This window comes from Filicampus tigris, chromosome 10 (assembly GCF_054856515.1).
Source record: "Filicampus tigris isolate MCC_2025a chromosome 10, RoL_Ftig_1.0, whole genome shotgun sequence".
Lineage (NCBI taxonomy): Eukaryota > Metazoa > Chordata > Actinopteri > Syngnathiformes > Syngnathidae > Filicampus > Filicampus tigris.
Window position 1 is genome coordinate 6934522 of NC_141226.1, and position 22820 is coordinate 6957341.

Consider the following 22820-nt stretch of genomic DNA (forward strand, 5'->3'; position numbering starts at 1 on the left):
AAAGGTATACATTAGGAAATGTAATGGTATAAAAGTGAAAGTTGTCAGAAATATAAATAATCCAGTAAGTACAGATATGTTTAAAAAAAAACAATGTATGACAAGACCATTCCTCAACATCTGTTAAATTGTTAATTCAATTAAGATGCATAAAATCCATAATACAGTCTCTTCAATGTGGAGGAATATAATTTGGAGCTTTTGTTATTTGAAAGAATACCTAATAGAAAATATATTATTTGTTATTTAGAGCTCACACAATATAAATGTATTCATCCAAAAACAGACATACATGCATGTACAAGCATACGCACTCATACACATGCAAACACAAGCACACAAACGCACATTTTCTTTTATTTTGCGCTAATTACACGGTCCTTTTTTCAGTTCTTTTGAGCGGGTGTTGAGAGAAAGGATTAACATTAATAATACTGGCCATTATTAAATGTATTTTGTGATTAGCACATCTGCCTCACATCAGTAGAATGGAGCCACTCTGTGACTGACTGGTGACCAGTCCACGGTGTAACCCGCCTCTCGCTTGACATCACCTGTGAAAGGTTATAATGACCGTGAACTTAGTGTTGAACAACTTTTAGAGAAAATTGATAGATTTTATTGCAGCATCACTGATATTGTAGTCATAAACACAGTTGACTTTTGTGCCGCCAGAATTGGAATGATTCCCATGTGGTGACTATAGGTGTGTACGTACAGTATGTGAGTGTGAATGGTTGCCTGTCTGTAGACGGCACTGTGATTGACTGGTGACACAAATATAGTAGAAGTCTCTTTTTTGTCAACCGTCAGCAGGGATAGACTGCAGCTTTACAGCCACCAGGAGCAGAATAAATGGTAGAAAATCGATTGATGGATAGATGATTGGACAGATTTGTTTTTAACAATACAACAGTGTCATGATTAGGCATGTGCTGGTTAGCAGTTTCAAGGTACAGTATAACATGGATAACTAGTGTGGCCAAGTCAACTTTGCAACGGTAGCCTTGAAAAGAGATGTACAATCCTCTCTGTAATCCTGGTTAGCAAGCTGGTCTGCTTGCTTCTTTGACTCTGTTATCTTTTCTAACCTTTCAGCCAGTGCGCTCTCCTGCTTAAGGCCTGTCTGCTCTCTGTCTGCTGAGGCAATTGCTCGTTCTTGTTGTAGAAAGGCTGATAGTAAAGCATGATGTGGAATGGACCGTATGTACGGCAACACCTTAAGTATTTCCGGTGGAAATGTCACAGGTCTCCCATGTTTTCACTATGTGTTTACATGCTGACTGGAAGTGAACATTCCACATCCCACATAAGACCCAAATTCAGGTCCAGTGGAATAAACCTAATCTATTCCCATTTATAAAGCACTGCTGCTTCATCGACATAAACATGTAAATTAATTCAAAACCCCAAATTTGTGAAGTGTCAATACTAAGACAATCAGCACTGGAATGGCTGCTGCTTTGGTGCAGAAAATTCAATCTGGAGCTGACCACGCTCAAAGCCATCCAACTAGGATCAGCAATTGAGACCTTTGATTTTCTATGGACTACAATCTCTCACTGAACACAAACTTAATCCCAAAAAGGCCCAGTTGAGGATGTACTTTGTGTCAACCAAGTAAACATAGCCTGCCACAGGAACTATTGAGACATTTCAAACACAGCAGACACTGAATTAGTTCGATGATCATTCATCACAGTCTGGTTGGGTGCTGCTACAAAGAGGGACAACGACATTCTGCAAGGGACAGTAGGGAGAAAGAAAACAGCAGCCCCTTCCTTCTTGAGGACTGCCAGTAAATAAGAAATGGGTAGGGAAAATACCAGGCTCATCTTAATCCTGTACAGATCATCCTTCTCGCTAGTAGATGCTACAGAACTCTGCACACCAAACATGCACATCACGTATGCTGTTAGTGACATCAGCAACAACTTCCAAAGGGCAGGAGAGAAAATATCACAATTTACTGTTTGCAAAAGACCTCATGAAAAAGGTACACAGGGTACATACGAAAATGCAAATATCTTATTAGCGAGAAGAACGGAAAAGCCAGGCCGAAATTTACCCAAAAGCACAGAGACAAGCATCAAAACATTGTATGAGAAAAGGTTTTGTGGACTGATGGGACGCAGATTGAGTGAAAGAAAGGTTATAGCTTTAAGAAATGCAGGATTTGTTCATGAATTCAAACACGTGTGGCATGACTTGGGCTTTTATGCCTTCTCCTGGACAGGCTAAATAATTTTCACAGATGAACAACAAGATGGCAGAAGCTAACAGGAAATCAATACACTTGGTCTGACGTTAAAGAGATCTCTAGATCCATATGTTCTGATGACCAAAAACTAATTTACAAAACAACAAATGGCGTCATCAGAGGCAAGAAGGGGAAGTCTTTAGCCTGGCCAAGTAAATCTTGAGACACAAACCCAAAAAGCAAAGCAGAGAAAACTGAAGGGAGTCTTGGCGAACAATGGTTCTGAAATTTGTATGACTGGGGATTGCTATGGTATGCTGTGATTAACAGTAATGTACTTTTTTCCCCCTAACAATTAGCATTCCGAATCATCTAGTTTGAACATACTGTGTAATTTCCAATTTTAATGCCTCTCATAATTAGGAGAAATTAATTAGCTAACCTACTTGCTGGAGTAATGAAACGTGATGCACGCCTCCCCTAAGAAGCTGACCCAGAGGCAAACATGCTCAGTTTACAGTGTGCGTGTACATGCGTGTGTGTGCGTGAGTGTGTGGTTTTGGCTCACATACAGTCGATGCACAAGACTTGCCGGGCAAGGTGTTTCTCCAGCCTCGCTGTCAGTACTGTAATTGATGATGTACTAAGGAGTCAATGATCATTTGAACACAAGGAGAGCATGTGCCTCCTGGTGCAGACCAGAGAGCTTCACTTCCTGTGTGTGTGTCCTGCTGTCCTTGGTCTTTCTTTTTTACTCTACATTCGAAATCAAAATCATACATCGCAATTGTCTGATGACAAGCGCTTTGGACACTTCTGCCAACCAGCATAACTGCAAAGAGTGGAGAGAACAAAGATTCTTCTTAATCTCCCTTTTGACTTCGTTCTCCCTCAGCTGTCTTCCCTCTTCCTCTCTGATGGGCTCTTGTTTTATGTATCTCCCTTATTTCAATCTGAAATACAGCGAGCCTCCCATTTTCAACTTCTGACCAAGTCATTGCTCACATTCTTCTTTCCCTCCATCACTTTCTTCCTCTGCGGATATTAACACAATCTCCCCTTGTGAGAATACAAACACAGATAATCCTGGGCTCGCTGCTGGCGTGTGACCGAGGATTAGCCAGCCGTTTTAAGTGTGAGCATATGGAAATAATAACTGCAAACTGACATATGCACATGCTTTCTTGTCCCTCAGGTATACAGCGAGATTCCGTAGGTGCATAAAAAGTAGGCTTACATAGCTCACAGCTGCCCAATTGGGACACACCTTAAATGGGAAGCTCCTGAATAAGAATGATGCTGATGTGCAATTATTTCAATTCATCTACATGAAGTGGATACAAAAAGTGTCCACAGCCCCGTTTACGTGCTAGGTTTTTGCAATATGAAATAATAAGACCAAGAGCTTTTTCCAGCATTAATAATGTGACGTATGGCCTGTACAACTCAATGAAAATTGATTGAAATGATTGCATAAATGTGTACACACCTCAAACTAATAGTTGTGCCTTGAGATAAAAGTTGAATTTGTTCCGTGACCACATTTGTAACGCCACTCTTATCTTATATTTTTTCCCATTGAAATGAATGGAAATTTATTAATTAAGTTGATTCTTTATTTCTTGTCTTAGATTAAATTTTTATTTGAAAATAGGTCTAGAGATATGACTAAGTTCCAAATGTTAAAAAACAATAGAAATTGATGGCAAGTCTCAAAAACGGTATGTGCTGGTTAGGGGCTACTTGGCTGGAAAAAAAAAATCACACGGGGTACATCAATGAAAAAGGTTGAGAACCACTGGCTTAAAGGGTTGAAGTGATAGTATGTAACATTTGGCATTTTTTAAGTGTAAATATCAAATTATTGTATACTTTATAATTTATATATGTGTCATTTCAATCAATGTTTTCAAGTCGCATTTTTTAAACCATTTTTAAAGTCACTGTAGTCGCCGTACCTAGCGACCTTCTGCACATGCGCCGCATATCCTGCAGAGGCCACAAATAGTGCAAATAATGGAGCTATAGCTGCCATCGACTGTAAGCAAGCCTGAACCCAAGTTTTTACATTACTACTACTTACTGCAGTAGTATTTAATATAATTTTAAGCAGCAAAATTGCCAAAACAAGCAAGTTTTATGACACAAATCCAACACAGTAGCGCCAACACAGTGGCGGAAGTTGATGACGTCACACGCACTGTCCCAATTCTGCATTTTCGTTCGCTTGTGACCTGAATTCTGTCTTGTTTGAGTAGAAATCTATTCGCACGGAACATCTTGTTGTGGCAATATTTGCCTATTCTTCTATACAAAAACCCTCCAAAAGATGCATAGTCTTCTTCAGAATCACCCCACAGACAGACATTCAATGGAATTGTTCATAATTCCATTCATCTTGACCAAGGGCCCTGTTACGGCTGAGCAAACTCTGCCCCAAAGCACGATACTGCCACCTCAATGCTTCCCTAAAGGTATGGCGTTCTTTTGATGATGAGCAGTTTGAGCCACACAATCTTTTTGTTGCCCAAGTGTTCACCCTTGGTTTGATTTCTCAGTCCATGACATAGTTTTTATAAGTTTGTGAGATGTGTAAGTAAGAAGTGTATTTTGAACAAAATGGAGCCGAGCTTTGATGCTTTTGTTTCTAATATACGGTTTCTGTTTTGCCATCCGACCCTGTCCCATACATATAAAGAATATGAATATGAAGAAACGGATATTGCTGTCACATAATTGCCAGAAATTCCTGCAGCTTCTTCAATGTTGCTGTTGACCTCTCTCTGCCTGACCAGTTTTCTTTTCGTCTTTTCATCAGTTGTGGAGAGTTGTCCTATTCTTGGTAATGTCACTGTCTTGTGATGTTCATCATTGTCACCTACGGCACTGGACTGTAACATTATTGTCGTGAACGATTTCCAACCGAGTTACTTATTATTTACAGGGGGATGATTTTAACAAATACCTGCTGATATCCTTGGCTTTCCTGCTCCTTTCGCTCATTTTTATACACTCCCTGCTAAACTCGGAGAGAGAAATCTAATACTATGTGACAGTATTGTACGGCCTTGGCAGTTTGTGATCTACTTATGCCACTTTGTCACTGCACTATATATACTGCCAAAGTTTTACTCACCAAGTTTCAGACCCATAGATCCTGTCTTGTCTTGTCTTGTCTTGTAGATCTTGTTTGTATTTGTGTTTATGTATTTAAAGTATAGTACCTGAGCTCATATCGTGCAATACCCAATATTCCCCACTACTGTAATACCGTGCAATACTCAACATTCCCCACTACTGTTAGTCTAGTTTTATTTTTATCCAATGCTGTTCCTTACATTTCACTACAGCACTGCAGCACTGTCACTTAGAGTATTTTTTCCTCTGTACTATGTACAGGCCGAAATGAGTGTTCCTCATATTTTTTATGTAGATGTAGGTTGGTGTGTATACACATGTGTATATACACATGTTACTGCGTATATCTACATAGGTTTGATTCTAAATGTTTGCCGTCAATGTTATACATTAATGGCCACATTATGCCGCCGCCCCTGTGTGACCTATATCTTTGCTACTGTAACAATGAAAATTTCCCCACTGTGGGATCAATAAAGGCATTCTTATTCTTATTATTCTTATTCTTATTGACTGTGGAGTAAAATAACAAAGTCCAGAACTAGTGTAAGCCGCAGCAACATGATGGGCTAACATTCTCCCTCGTGATCTACTGGTTAGTATTTGATGCTCTCACTGCTGTATTCAATTCCTGGTCAAAACATGACGGCATTCCCTTATCTGTGCAGTACATAGTACTACCTGTGTTGTTTTTCTTCATTTTCTTTTCATAATAGTTTTGTTTATTTGGTCAATTCCCCATGTCGAGGATTAATTATTAATACTTAGAGTTCACCTAATTTTTTACAAGAGTGATTTTTAACCATAAAATATAATCCGAACCAGCTACTAGTCCAGTGTACATGCCTGACTGTCATCAAAAGTCAGATGGGATTGGTTTCAGGTCCTTTGCGACCCAAATGAGGAGAATAGCTCTAGAAATTGGATAGACGGAATTATTATTTATTAAAGCGGAAGTCAACCCAAACATATTTTTTTCTAGAATATGTTCCCAGCAGGTCCACTAGTTGAAACACGGCATTCTGATTAATTTTGCGTTTTGTGGAATATAAGTTAAGCAGCAAAATGCACTCACTTTTAGCCACCTCTCGGGGCGGCCATTTTGTCCTCTGTCGACTGAAAATGACATCACAACTGCTCACAACGACCAATTACGGCTGATCTGTTTTCTGAATCTGAGCCGTGATTGGTCATTGTGAGCAGTTGTGATGTCAATTCATGCTTTTTGTGACATTTACTTTTTGGTGGTGTACTGTGGAATGTTTCTCATGTAAAATGGGTGCCGTGGCTCAAGACAAGTTGGGACTGTTTTAAACCACCAACACATAAAGCATATGTGTCAGAAACCATCCAGTAACATGAAGTGCCTTAATGTGGACTCATTTATTTTTTGTAAACAGTTGACGTTTTACCATTTTGATCATTAGTGAGGAGTTTCAAGATGAACTAATCTTTGCATACATCATCAATGCAACAATAAAGAGTCGATACATCGTGAGTGAAGTTGCTAAGTGGAGTGGCTTTGTTTGCAGAGGCTCTATTTGGCTTTGTTTACTAGAGCACAAAATGATTATTTTCAGAATCAATTTTAATTGCTCCACATTGGGATTGTTGATAGAATTTTGATATCTCAGGTCATTGAAATCCACCAGGGTCAAATCTAGAATTCTTCTGAAACCAGTGAGATTTTGTTCATCTCATTCATTTACAGATTTTGATTATTTGAAATGAACCTCAATTAGTACACCGACAACGAGCAAGATCCCACCCACTGCATATTCCCATCAGCCCATTAGAAGGCACGACTGAAGTCAAGGAGCAATCGCACCACAGAGGGCTATGCTAATTCTCCAATTACCTTCCACTTATTCTTTGGCCTTGTTCATATGCTCTATCAAAACTCAATTAGGTGCAATATGTAGAGCATTTTTAGTAAATGAATGGGCTGCGGGCATGCTCGCCCATGAAGGAGGAAAAAGAGAAAATATGAAAAAAGAAATTGAATACTCTTAGAAATAAGGAATGAAATACAAATGTTTCTTGTACACATTCATCTGTGCCGTATGTGTGTGTTTGTGTGTATGTGAACAAGGCTTAGTCACAGACAAACAATCCCTACTGTCTGACATGGCCTGTAGACAATATGCAGCGCAAATGAGGCGGCGGAGCAAGGGAGCATGGGGAGAAGTGGTTTCGAAGATTTCTCTGTGAGTTTACATCTGCTTGCGTTTAAACTTGTATGTCTTTGTGCATTTGTGATGTTTGTGGGCACATCGGTCAGGAGAGGGCGAAAGTAACAAAATGCATAGAGACAGTGGCTGATGATGTCAGGAGAGGGCGATGAGGGCAATAGGAAGAGAGATAGATGTTTTTTTTGTTGCTGGAGGTTTCTGTGGGACAGAAAGTAAATAAGCAGTGATAAGCGGCAAGCGGCTTCAGCCGGCAGCGAGACTTGCAGGATTTTAATGACCCGCCTTCTTTTCTATGTCCCTCGCATTTCCATGTCTTCACCATGTTCTCTTCCTCTTGCTGCTCAGATGCATCTCTGCCTCGCCTTCTCTGGCCTGCAGTCTTCTTTTACTCTTCCGACCTCATTTGAACTCTTTCAATCAGCTCCTTCTTTCTAAATCTGCTTTAACATCCGATCCAAGTCTCTTACGCACCTGACATCATCCTATTGAGGTAGACAAGCAAGTATTGCGCAGCATCTTTCCTTCCATCCTTAAGCCACCAATCTCACCTCATAAACACCATCCTCATAGTTTAAACAGAGAGCGTGGCAAGGTCAAGTGTGCCATATTATTTGTATACTTATCTCCCTGTGGTTTATCAGTGCTTGTGTAGTTGTGTGTATCCAGTCAGTGTGTCCATAATTTGTTTGCAATCTTAGATTGGCTGTTAAAGAGATTCAGCCCACAGCGGCGAGGTGACAAGCGGGGGTCAAGGCCAACTTGATGGTAACACAAATTGTTCCGCTTGGAAGTCCCTCCTACTCTGGGGGGTTGAGGGCACACAGATCATCTCAATCTCCCCATTAAAATCCCCCTCACTTCAGTCTCCTGACTGTACAAACTGACCTGGACCATGCAGCTTGTTAAAGGCTTAACTTATATAAACACAGATCAGATTTTATGCATTATCTGTTTCACAACGAAATCTTATCAGGTTTTTTGTGCTTTTGTTGGAGGTTAAGGAGATAGAATTGACTATTGCAGGCTTCTGGATCCAGGGAAAAGAAATATATAAAGTCATGTCATAAATCGAGTATGAGGGCCATCTTGAAAAAAATATATATAAGTTCAATTACAGTGGAACCTCAAGTGACCAACTGAAATGGTTCCTTGAGCCCATTTGTAAATTGAAACGTTCATAAACCAAGGTCATACTCACAGAAATGAATGGAAATGCAGTTAATCCATTCTAGCCACACAACTAAGTTATAATTACCATTTTTACCAGTTTTTGGTTAAAAATAAATATGATGCAATATAGAAATAAGTGAAAACACACTGATATGAAGAAATAAAACACTTCGAAAAAACATGAAAACTATTATCTTGGGCCATCTTATTTGTCTGATTTGCTTTTACCATACCCTCGCGGGTCCTGATGTCCTCTTAATTATTCCGAGGGTGAGGACCAAAACCCACGGCGAGGCTGCATTCAGCCATTTTGGTCCTCAACTTTGGGATAGCCTGCCAGAGGACGTCAGGTCCGCAGAGACTGTTGATATTTTTTTAAGAGGAAGCTCAAGACCTACCTTTTTAGTTTGCTTTTAAATAATTAGTTAGTTCGTTTTTAAATAATTGAAGTATTTTATCTTTTTCTTTTTATTGGGGACTTTTTTTTACTTTATCATATTTTATCATACTGATTTTAGTTCTTAGATTATATTACTGTTTTGCCTTTTAGTTTTGTTGTTTTCTGTTGTTCTTAGCTTTTAGCTCCAGTGTTTCCTCATGGGGGGCCTCCGCGTAGGGGGGGGGGGGGGGGGGGGCTGGCTGCCCTTCCCGCGGGGGGCGTCATCGCATGGGCTCCTTAGGTCCAGGTGACCGGGGGCCTCTCCACGTCAGAGTGAATGAGCCCCTCTTGGGTACCCTTTCCTCATATGGTTTCTCTGTGCCTTGTCATGTCTTTTTAACACAGTTTATCAGGTTATGTGCTTTGTGTGGGTGTGGGTGTGGGTGTGTGTGTATTGCGAGTGCTGATGTACTGGCGGATATACAGTATGTCTTTGGGTTTGTTGGGAGGGAGGACGGGATAGCGGCTTCCTTTTATGTTGTGTTTTGGACATTTTTATTGGACAGCACTTTGAGTTGCATTTTTTTTGTATGAAAAGTGCTATATAAATACATTTGATTTTATATTGTTCAATAACTTCGCTCGTCCATGCCAAGACCTTTCCTACATTGAAAACAGTATGTAAATGAAAGTGAAAATTCATTTTCAAATTATTTGTAAAAAGGGACGTTTGTAACTTAAAGTTCCACTGTACAAGAAAAAAGTAGCATTCCATTGATATGAGAATACATAAAAAAATGTCTGACTAACAGAAATGTTAAAATATGCTTGTAATTTTGTTTCCCCTATTAATGAACGTCATAGACCCCAGCATAGTCACAGTTGCGCATCCGTGGATTCACCTATTCACAAGTTGCCCCCACCCCCCCCAATATTTTGAGACATATTTTTTTATATTTTATTTTTTGGCCTAACATTGGACAGTTTCTGGGTTTGAACTCAGGTCTGGCCTACCTGTGTTGAGTTTGCATGTACAAAGTACTTCCACTGATTGCAATGGTCTCTCCGGGTACTCAGGATTCTACAGTCATTAAAAACGCATGTTGAACATGTTTGTCTACATGTGCCTTGCAATTGTCTGGTGACCAGTCCAGACTGTAACCTGCCTCTCTCTGAAATAGGCTTGAGCACAGCTGAAACGCTGAATAGCAGAAACAGAAATATATGAATGGATGGATGGATTTTTTTTCTCACTGTAGCTTCTTTTTCTTTTGTCTTTTCAGAGTAGCCTATTATTTTATACTGCATTCTATGTGCAGAGTAATTGTGTATTGTTTTTATTTCATGATGAAATATTATGAGTAAAGCAATTTTGATTTGAATTCGAAAACATATCTAGAAAATATTATTTCAATTAGTAAAAATGTTTTCGTATCAGAGTTTTTTATTCATGGTCATAATAGCGCATCCATTTTCATGTTGTCCTTCTGCTCTTGTATAAAAGATAATGCAGGGATTTAAATTGGCCATTGTTATGACATTGGTGCCTACTAGCTTCAATATATATTCAAAACGTGTTCCACTTTTCTTTAGAAGCATTCATTCACGGGCAGCTTTTGATTTGATTGAATATATCAGCAATGCCTATGTGTAATTTAGTTGCTTTTGTTCACTAGTTGTTTTTGGGGGAGATAAGGCTATTTTTTTCCCATTATTATTTGCAATTTTCATTTGTTCCTATCAAATGTTGAACTATGATTCTACTTTTACACAGAGTCCATCACTTTTTTTTGCATCTTGCTGCTGTCAAACCACCTTATTGTCAAGATAATTTTTGTCAGAAAGAACATTTCGATCAGCCCGTGTTTTACGTTGTAGTAATTCCTCTTTGCTGGAAGTCATTTGTCGGTGCCTCTCTGCACCTTTTGCCCTCCATCTGAACACATCTCTCTGTAGTTTTATCTAACTCATACCTCCTTGTTACGGCACTCTGTCCTGTCAGTTCTTCACAGGACCTGATTTTAGCTTCGCTCCCTCAGCCCTCTCATCTTCTCTACTTTTATTCATCCCTTTTCTTTCTCATCATTCTCTGGGCCTAACTTTCAATTTCTTTCTTCCAGCATATCTCCCTGTATCCGCCCCTCTCCCCAACTCCCTGCTTCACTTCAAAGGAGATTTGTGGAAAACAATCCTGTTCTGCAAAACCTCCTCTGAGTTTGGATTGTTTTCCTGAATCCTACTGAACTGAGCTGAGACATATCAAAAGGATATCACATAGATTTAATATGATGTATGCACTTTCTATTTACATTCCAAAAACGGAAAATATCTTGTGTATGTGGGTATAAAAACATGTATCTCTTTGATGTAGCAATGAAATCTCAATAAAAATGCATCTTCTATTGATAAATATGTAATGAATAGCTTTCTGGTTTCATTACATGACCATTTATATATTTAGCAATATTAGACATTATAAGCAATTTGTATTAGGTTTTTTGGGATGCCCTAATTGTGTCCAGTTCTTTCACTAACATCACACAAAGACATTGGGGCATCCCCTAGTGATTTTGGCGATGAAAAAGTGGCATTCCAGATGCAATTAATTGTTAACAGATTGCTTCAAAACAGAATGATATGATTAAAAAAATAAATGCAGTTTAATTTTCCTGAGCAAAAAACACATGAAGTGAGCTCATGAGTGAAACATGAACTAACTTGATGTCATAGAGCCTTTAAATTAAGAGAGCTGGGCATTTTATTAACATTGAGCGTCCGTTATTCGTCATCCGTCTGCAGCGTGGGTACCCTTCCGTCATCAATTTACCTTCTTTTTCGGGGGGAATAAAATAGTACCCGTCTATAGGCCGATCCGCCTCTAATTCTAAACGTCCGTCCGACGGTGAGTCCGACTAAACTTTAATTTCACTAGCCCCCCAGGATGATATTTGAACAACAATAGTGACTCACTGCGCTTTGGAAGCCTGGTCCTTCACTCAAATCTGTCCCCCAAGCAACAATGACCCACTATTTTCTTTCCCGCACTTGCCGCGGCAATTGAAGCCTCACAGCGAAAAATAGACTAATGACGGACTGCAGAAAAATAGTGAACTAAATAAAGGGGTTTCCGTCTATGCTTAATCCGTCTATTTTAAAATTGCTCCCATCATTCGTCGACCGTCAGCAAAATGGTTGTCCTTCAGTGACCGATATACGTACCGGTCAGTCACATAGACGGAATGCCCAGCTCCTTAAATTAACATACAGTTAAGTCATGATAATGCCCTCATGTATGAGCAAGGAGAGCCACAGTCGTGATGCACTTTCAGACATTATTGAACACACAAATATAAAAAGAAAATATTCATAAAGAGCTAATGTAGGCCTCAACTCAGACCCGGATACTAACACAAAAATAACCGGCCAACCCGACTACAGCATCTGACATCACTCACTTGACTGCACCACTCAAAAACACACGTTCAACACACAGATACTACAGCATGTACAGTAATTACACTTCATAAAACCCGTTGATGATAATTATGGAACATGTAATAATGTAATACATGTAATGTATTATGTCACAAAGCTAGACATGTAGTATGCAATACATCAGGCAGCCTTTCTGTACTTGTGCTACGTGAGCTTGCGTTCCCATGCATACAAAATATCGTTGAGATCACATACATGGCTGATGGCATGAAGCGAACATATTTATGAGTGTCAGAGAGACTTTTGAGTCGAGGCTCTCAAAAGAATGCATAATATCTCTTACACTCCATCTCCCACTCAACACGCACTTCATATGACGCATGTATGATGAAGACCTACATATCCACCCCGTGACAGATGTGTAGTATGTATTTGAATGAACCATAACGGTAATGAGCAGGTGACTGCGCTCATCACACCACTGTGGCCACACATCTTCATGAGGGTGTGATTATCGGGGGTGACAGCCATCTTAGCAAATGACTGTTCAAAATTGTCATAATCTAGCATTGCACTTTAGGGAACTATTAGCCATCTGAACCCAGAATGAAATGGCAGATTTTCATTTTCGCTTTTGCATATACAAATGTTCCAAATGGAAACTCTGGCTGAAAGGCGGCTGTAACTTGTCATAACATATTTCTACCCCACTTGAAATTATTTTGTCTAAATGTTCAGACATTTTTTTCTGTATCTGGACTGAACGGGTCTACAGTATTTAGAATTTTAAAACAACTGCTTTGTAGACATAATGCTTCACTGCATATTTATTCATTCAGATTCTTACAACATTGTGTGGCGTGCAGACAATTTACCTGCAGTTATATCAGAAAAGCATGTGTGTAGCACATCATGTGGTTGCCTGGAAGTCAATAGGCTATAGAATCTGTGTGGGATTTGTATGCTCTCTCTGTACTCGCACTTTCGCCCCAAAATAATGTTATCTTAATTGAAGACTCAAAATTGCCTCAAAGGTGTGTATGTGTGTGTGAATGCACCTTAGTTTCTATACAGCACTTCCCATATTGCAGTTTCACCATTCACACATGCTACATTGGCTTTTTTAAGCCATAATATTTCTAAATCGATTTTTACAGTAGTATACTTACTTACTTAGACTGCAATGCCCTTACCCGTGGCAAAGGAGACTCCGATGCACTTTTCAGCTTATGCAGGGAGAACAGTAAAACACAAAGACAACAAACACACTCACGCAGGAGCTGTTGTCGGCCAAACCTCATGCCCAGGCACTCACACTCCGACTTGCTGATGTCATATGCACCCGACTAGGTCCCGCCTCTTAAAAGGCATGTCTATGTGAACAGATATGTACAGTATTTTCTATAAATGTTGTGCTTGCAATATTTTTTTTAGTGTTCAAATAAGTTTACAATCTGTTTAATGACTCAAAGATGGATGGATGGATGGATGGATGGATGGATATTCTCTTTATATCCATGATTTTCACATATGGCAGATGGGTTTGGAAAGTATCCTCCGCAATAAACGGGTTCACTGCTATGTCAACAACATACTCGATGAAGACACTATTATGATCTATATCATGAGAGTTGACGATAAAAATCTAACACTTTCATCTTTGAATAATATTGCGCAGTGTTAGATAATGGAATGGAACAGGCTATATTGTTGACAAAGCGCTTACATACACTTCTTGTGTATCCTGTCCACCTTCCCTCACCTTGTTTAGTATGATGACCGCCTCTTGGTTTACCCCTGTGATGTTGAACGTGTCGCCAGTCTCCCCCTCCAAGATTGTATACTCCAACTTGGCGTTGTCTCCAAGGTCAGCGTCGCTTGCTGAGATACGTCCTATTTCAGCACCTGGGATGGCCAGCTCGGATACAGAGAAGGACCACATACCTAAGGCAGACGTGAGAAATACAATTAGGGAATCTGTCTGTACAATCTCATTAGCGCTTCACTTATGAGTTAAACATCATTTTCCTTTAGATGTGTTTCAAAAGGATGATTCTCACCTGCTGTGTGCCAATATTTACATCAATAATATTCTATTTAGATTTGATTTTACATACTTGAGAGGATTAGAGAGATAAAAGAAAATGAGTCTTGCAACACTCCAAACTGATATTTTAATAAAAAGGTCATTTATGCCAACCAAATTTGTTGGGTCATAAAAAATAAAATTGAAATGAAATCAAGAGACTACTAAACTTTATTTGTAGAGCACTTACAAACCCAACCAGAGCTGAAACAAAGTCCTGTACATAAAGCTTGAACATAAAACATGAAACACTAAAATTAAAACCCATTTCTACTACGATTACTACTACTACTATGACGACGATGACTACTACTACTAATAATAATAATGATAAAATAATAATTAGAAATTAAACTAAAAATATTATCTATCCATCCATCCATTTTTCCTCCTTATCCGAGGTCGGGTTCCAGGGGCAGCAGCTTTAGCAGGGGCCCAAAACACCTCACCAGGGATGTGTCACACAGGCATCCAAACCAGATGCTCGAGGCACATGATGCTGTAGAGGGATATCAACTAGGACAGCCCCACAAGTCTTGAGTCTTTTGCTCCTTTTCCACTGCAGGAACCTTTTGAAAAAAGTTTCAATTTATCTTGGTAAATTCAGTTGGCCATTTGTTTCCACCAAAAAGATTTACCTAGGTAAAGAGATTCCCCAGGGGCTTTCTAAGTGCCTCCTACCCACTAGGATCTTTCTGGGTCCAGCTCAAACTTTTGAGGGGGCGGGCTGCGCCGATGATTGCTGATTGGTTTGTCAAACCTTTTAACAATTTTCAATTAACAAATTGGACATCACATGCCATAACGTCACACAGAAGACAAATAAAACATGCCATTACCTACATGTACAGTAACTGCTAACTTCTATTGTGCAGTAGCTGTCCTTGCTCGTCGCAGTATTTTAAGAATGGAGGAAAAGCGAGTGGATATACAGACCGGCGAAGAGGTGTAGGCTCTTCTGAGCATTTTCGGGGGACAAAGACATCCGGCGCAATTTTGGATCCGTGTTGACCACGTACCAACTCATTACTGGCGAGCTAAGTCAGCTTAACACTGTTTGCACGCAAAACAAGTCGGCGGAAGCTGCAAAGTTAAAACAAGACTCAAAAAATCTCACAGATCACAACAGCCATAGTGTAAATAAGCGTTGAGTGAAAAATGGTACGACCAACTAGACGCCATAGGTCATTCTTGGACACCGGAGCAATGGATTCTGCTAAGCGCTGCTACAAAGCTAACTAGTGATACTTGGAATATTGTCATTGTCGTGCGTTATCTGTTGTAGCAATTTGTGTGAGTGCGTGTGTTTTGATGACCACAGCACACAGTCAAATTTGGAGAAGTCAGGAGGCCACATCTTTGGTAATATATTTGAAAATGATGCTGCATGTATAATACAACTTTGAAACCTAGCAAATGTTCAAATCAATTAACCACGGATGATTCTGAAGAAAACAACACATTGTAATTCAAAGCTGTAACCCTTCTCCAAAGTAACTAATCTAGAAGTTGGAGAATGTAATTAGACATGAAGAAACATGAAACACATTTGCAATCTATAAGTTAATCTTACAATTGCATACACATGAGAGTATAAGTTTTAATGGTCTGTTCAGTAACACGATGGAGTCCCCAGCAGTTGCCCTCTCCAGCACCTTCTCCCTGACTCCCAAAAAGGTGGATACTCCCAACTGTTTTTTGGTGCATAAGCACACACAACAGTGAGCACCCGCCCCCACACCTGAAGGTGGAGGGATGCTTCTCTATTATTCTCTCATCCGCCGGGTCTAACCCCAATGTACAGGCACCGAGCCGGGGCGCAATAAGTAGAACCTCTCTCCGTGGGCAAGTCCAGAGTGGAAAAGAGTCCAAGCCCTCTCAAAAGTACTGGTACGAGAGTCCAAGCTGCAGTATGTGTTAAGGCGTGTCTGACAATGTCTAGTGTCTTCAAAATGAAGTGTCACGGTCCTAATTTTGGCCGCTAGCTGTTCTGCCAGCAGCCTGTTGGTGTTCTCAAGTGTGGTGTTCTGTATTAAAATGTGGTCTGTCAAACTCCCTGAATGCAGCAGAAAAGACGAGCCATACACTTCCTTCACAGTGACATACAGGAGGTCCCGAGTTTTATCATCTCCCAGCGTACAGTCTAAATCTTGTGTGGCATTTGACAGTCTACCAAGACCACTATGAGAGCGCCGGCATATAGAAATGCAATCTCTTGATCACAGCAGCCATTTTTTTGTCCATTGCCCAGTTATCACACATTCCCCATAATGATCAGTGACAAGTTATAATTCAAACAGTACCGTAACTAAAAACAATAAAAGTAAACATTGCAAATTGTAAAACTTGCCAAATTTTGCCAATGCCAAATGCTTTACAGTTGTTATTTCAATAGAATGCAGAGGCAAAGCTCATGTTATGCTTCTTGTGCTGTGTACTGTATATTAAATGGAGATTTTGTTCATTTCTCAGATAATTCACTCTGATAAAAGCAAGTATTATTTGATTCTGTACCAGATTCACAGGCTCACAAATGCCTGTTTTGAACATGTACGTATAAAGTTAAAACAAATGCACCTGGCATTGACGGCACAGCATCTACTAGGCATGGAAGCAACGACAGAACTCTCTAAAAAGGTGGGGGGGGGAAATCAGTTGTGTTCAGAATAAATGCAATGTGCTCCAAATGCCTATATAAGCTTTTATTTTCATAAACTTAATGCAATGCTGCACATTCTATTCCAAATCAAAACTTGAAATTGTTAAAAATGTTTATTCCCTTTCAGAATGCATAGAAAAGTGAATAGCCTGTTGAAAAATAGCACATTTTTCATTTTTCCTCAGAAATTGAAACATTAACTGTATCAGATGAAATGCTGCTTTTTGATGTCACCCCTGAAGTTCTTTATTGGATTAAGGACTGAGGTTGAGTTTGCCACTCATACACACACTCACACGTAAAGTTAATCTTGTTGGTCTGGAACCAAGATGCTTCTTACTTATTTGGTGTTGGGAATTTCCTTTTTGGAAAAAGGCATCATGACCTCTTCAAGTACTCTGATGTATTCAAATTCATCCGCAATCCCGGGTATGCAATAAATAGCCCCATCATACATTATGAAACATGTCCCCATGTCATGCCAACATGCTTCACTGTTTCACTTTGCCTGTGTCTTGAAATAAGTGTTTGGGGTTCATCTGAAAACCTGTCTGTGGCCCCTGGTTTTCAAAAAAAACAATCTTGCTTTCATCCTTTCACAATTTGTTATCAAATTATTTTTAGGCCAGTCAATGTATTTTTGTGCAAAACTATTATTAAGCACATCAACAGCAATGGACTCCGTGGGGTAAAAGGCGTTTTGAGAAATGCAGAGTAAATGTAGAATGTTGTCCAACTGTCCTGGGCTGGAATACCAGTTCACAAGTGCCAGAAGTTGGGGGACTCCACGCAACACAGATTTAAAGCATTTCTCAGAAAGAGGGGTTATTCTTAACTTTCTGTAAATTAACCAAATGTTTTTCCTGGTATTTTGTTCGGAACAGAATGGGCCATGTATAGAAATAATAGCTAATGTAAGAATTTTGAGCTTTACTGAAAAGCGAAAAAAAAAAAAGCTGATATTTTCCTGAACACAGATACTGTACATTTGGTTTGCACACACAAGACCGATAGGATCATTCAAACAGGGTTGTTGTCTATTCTCAAGATGAGGAAGTCAAATAGATCTGTAAATGTGGGAGTGAACACCCATCTCACAAAAATACTGAGTTGACAGAATAAAAGATAGCAGCCACTTCAACAAGACCATAATCTGGGCCAACAAACAGTCTGACAAACTGTGTAAATCTGACTCCCCAGTGAGACAGATACTTTACTTTGAGGATCAGGATTTCACTGCAGATATCAAACCAGCATGAATTATCATTTGTTGAGCTCGGTAGTTTTTTTTTTTTTTTTTTTTTTTAACTGTTGATATTGAATCTGAAAGGCATGTTTCCCAACTATGAATGATGTTTAGTAGATCTTTCTCAAGTTGATTCATGAAAAGGTAAATCAATACCAAGTGAATGCATATATCTGGCACACATAATGGTGAAAACATTTCTAGTAGGACTCATATTGTACAATTATATGGAGAAAATATTTGAGACATCCGGTCATCATAACAGCAGTGACTGAACACTGAAGAAAATATGAACTTGGTTTCAAGGTATTTAACGTATTTATTCAAAGTATTTAACTGTTAAGACTCCTTTGGCGTCAACATTTCCTGTACTTGCATGTAAGAGTTGAACAATTTTCATGGGGAATTTTAGACAATTTCTCTTTACAAAACTGTTTCAGTCTCGTTTGGATACTTCATTCTGCCATGTTACATAATTTGGGACTAATGCATTCTCAAATTGGCAGCCTCAGGCAATAATGAGCAGCTTCCTTGGAGGTCAAGTAACCTGCTTACTTTGTAATCCGCCAGGTGACATTTTCTAATGCATCTGAAATACCAGCACATTTTAAAACTTAAATGGTGAAGCACAGATCACCATCAGTAAACATTTATCTCGGTGGTTAAAAGCCATCATACAGAGTAAGGCAGGATATTCACAAGCATGTCATGTTTTTATTAATGCCCATCTAATATTTAAATAAAAATGTGAGAAAAAAATAATCCATTGCACAGTATTGAAGGGAAAAAAAATCCTGAATCCGCCTCAAGATGTTTATGATTCATGCTTGGCCTGGTTATCAAGTTTCCTGAGACTAAGTAATTATTTGGCTAACAGACAAACTCCACCAAAAGCATAACCTGCTGAGCATAAGCAGAACTCGATTTCAGGAAGATGTAGTGTTGACTTCCAAACAGAGAGGATTTTTTTCTTTCTCCATATTGGAACAAGCAGTCAACACAAGAAGCAGGAACCTCATCTGTCAGATGAGCAATTTAATGGTGTATCGGATCGATTGAAGCAGAAAAAGGAAATGGTGCCTCCTCTATGTAAAATGGAAAAGAAAACAACGTAATCCAGTCTCATTTATCCCAGCACATAAATTAATCGATTTGAGAATCAACATCTTTTTATGTGGTTTGATTATTTTAATTACTGCTTGATTGTTAGAGAAAATCCCAATAAAAACATCTAAATTAGTGTTGGTAGATTTTCCTTTGGTGCTTGTTGCTAACAAGCTTTGGGATTTCAGCCAAATGATTCTCAGTGTAGACTTAAAAAAATGAAACAAATTTACCAGCAGCATTCAAATGGGAATTGTTTCTTATTTAAACACACTTAAGTATTTAGCCACTAGCAAGTACCAAAGCATTTACCCTGCAAACATTCCAAGCATTAATGTGACAGTGGTGTTTAGCTCATTGCAGGCCTTATGGCTCATAAGGGACATGAAAATCCCTATTAAAATAACCCCTAAGCCTAACGCCCCAAAATGTTCTTGAAAAGAAAATGTTGTAGCCCCACTAGTTTTAAAAATGGCATTCTGATTAATATTGTGCTTGTGGAATATGAGTTAAACATTCAAATCAAGTTTTTGTCCATCTCAGGCGACCATTTTGCCACTTGTTGTCAGATGAAAATGACGTCACAGTCGCTCGGGGCACAGGTAATGACCAATGATGGCTCATCTTTAGAAAACAGGTGTGCCGTGATTGGTCATTACCTGAGCCCTGAGCAACTGTGATGTCATTTTCAGTCGACAACAAGTGGCAAAAAGGCCACCCTCTGAGATGGACAAAAACGGGTGGATTTTACTCATAACTAACTCATATTCCACAAACGCAATATTAATCAGAATTCTGTGTTTAGCGTGTTTAGACTAGAGAAGGCGCATAGAACATATTATTGTAAAGAACATTTTTTTGGGTTGACCTAACTTTAAAAAAAAATACAAATAAAAACAATATTGAGGTTTAATTGTTGGTTCAATAGTAGTCTGACAATATTACATCAAATAACTATCAACTAAATCTATCCTTTTATAAAAGATAGCAAATCCAAACAATACTGCAATGTGCAAATGTTCAAGAATACCTTTCACTTCCATTCTCTGAACAAAGTATTTATTCTAATGACATAAATTGCATATTATTATATACATACTATAAATTTATAGTAGCTTTGGATGATAAATGGTTTGAAAGTATGTGGTCATTGAATACTGACCCCCAGTTTCAATGTATGTGGTTGATAATACCGAAATGCAGAGCTGGGCATCGGCCCTCCACCCCCGAGTTTCCGTCCTGCGTATTTAATGGACTCACGTGGTCCCAGTCGGTCAGAGTCAGCCAACCGGCGTCGAGAACGGACTTAACCGACACCGCGTCACATGCAGGTGCTGCACTCCTGACACACAGTCGAGTAAGGAAAAAAAATAAAATCAAAGCGTTGTTTATCTTGCAGTCCCACAATGACATGACATGTTTTTGTTTGATATTTTTTCTTTGTTTGGCGGTGTGTCTGCTCATGCGGCGCCTGCGTACGACGTGAAGATTACGTTCTCGACGCCGATTGGCTGTCACCGGCGAGGGATGGGCCGGGACCACGTTCGGTCGATTGAATCTGCAGGACGGAATCTTGGGAACGGATGGCCGATGCCCAGCTTTGCCAAAATGTTACGCTGATGTTCATGCTCAAGTTTACACAACATAGAAATAAGTTTTAGATATAATTTCCTTATAAATTCTAAATTATGTTTCCTCTAAGGAAGGGTTTTTTGGCATAGTAACATGAAAAAAGTTACTATGTGATAAAAACATGCAACAAAGTAATAGTCCGCTTCTAGGTATTTCTCAACTACCGGTACATCAACAGGATGGAAATTAAGTATGTGAAGTTGCTGAGTGAGTGGGAGGTAAAGGGAACTTTTCAATCACATAATCATTAGTGATACTGTATGTGCCGATATGTTCACTTTTTTTTCTCAATTTAATATTCAACAAGGTCACAATAGTTTAGTCATTTCCACTTGACTGACACTATTCTTACTTTCCGTTTGTTTTGCACCTGGATCGTGCAATAAATGACTTCACTCCATGTGTCTAAACAGGTTGAATGCCTGAAAATACACCTGTGGCCATAATTTGCCTTCTGAACAGATGGAGCTGATTTTCTATGATAGTATATGCATGTCCTTGCATACAGCAAATAGCTGGAGTTCGATTTGTTTCATGTGAGAAAGTGTTGAACATCACATAACCTTTATTGGAGTGAATGCTTTTGGACACAGTGTACTTGACAAAAAGGACAGTCAGTCCCAGTGAATCAGTGCTAAATGCCATTTTATGTGGCATGATTGCCACGCTTGCCATCTGGGACTGACACTGCATCAGACGGCTGAATAGCAGAGAACTGCAAATAACATGCCTTTTGCAAATGAGATAACAAATTAGTAAAGTTATTTACATGACAGAGACAGTGGTTTCTATTGATCCGCGCAATTGTGTAGCTCTCAGATACACAGGGAGTGTAAAGAGCCTGTTGTCACTCACACAAACACACTTGTCACTTATGGGGAACACTGACAGAGCATCGCAAAAGCTGGTCGCGTAAGTAAAAGAATCCGCTTGTAGTAATTATCAGCTTTCTTCCCAAAGAGGAAAGCCATTTGCAACAGAAGTCACACATCATTTCCTCCTGTGATGGACTGGAAGGGAGTCGGGCTACAAGAGGATAACTTGTAAAAAGCTGATTGGCAGTGAAGGAGTTCTATCCCATTCGGTACACAGAACTGCAGCACAGGTCTCAGATAAAATCACAAAGAAGATAAAAATTGAGAGTGACTGGGTTCTGTTCTCTGCCGTTGTTGCACAGGTAAAAGCAACGTAGTGGAAATCACATTGGCATACAGATGCAATGCCTCATTGAGCTCACACAAAACCAAAGCCAAGAAAATAAGATTTGAATGTCATCCCTCCCTCTGTATTTTGGACATAACATCAGAGAGAAGACAGGCAAAGTTTGGAGAAAAGGCACAATTTGGGAAAACTTCAATAGCAAATTTCACCTGATCCTTATTCAGCTGACCAGGATCCAACAATTGCATCCGACACCCAATAAATTTGAAATTGGCCCAGATTTACCAAGTGTGTGTGCCCAAAGGTGAAAAAGAAAAATTAAACAAATCGGGACCATTGTAGCATTGACCATACATTGCGTGGTGGTCTGAAAAGAAATATGTTAAGCACTAAATTTGCAGGGGTACACCTCTGACTG

General features: G+C 39.3%; 1 protein-coding gene across 5 annotated transcripts in view; it reads right to left on the reverse strand.

The window, feature by feature from the left end:
• The window catches only part of cdh24b (cadherin 24, type 2b), a 224422-nt gene that overhangs the window by 33004 nt on the left and 168598 nt on the right, over nt 1–22820 (reverse strand). For all 5 annotated transcript variants that reach the window (XM_086042936.1, XM_086042937.1, XM_086042934.1 and 2 more), the window contains one exon: nt 14277–14458. In XM_086042936.1, coding sequence (XP_085899062.1) covers nt 14277–14458 — 182 coding nt within the window. The remainder of the gene's footprint in view (nt 1–14276; nt 14459–22820) is intronic.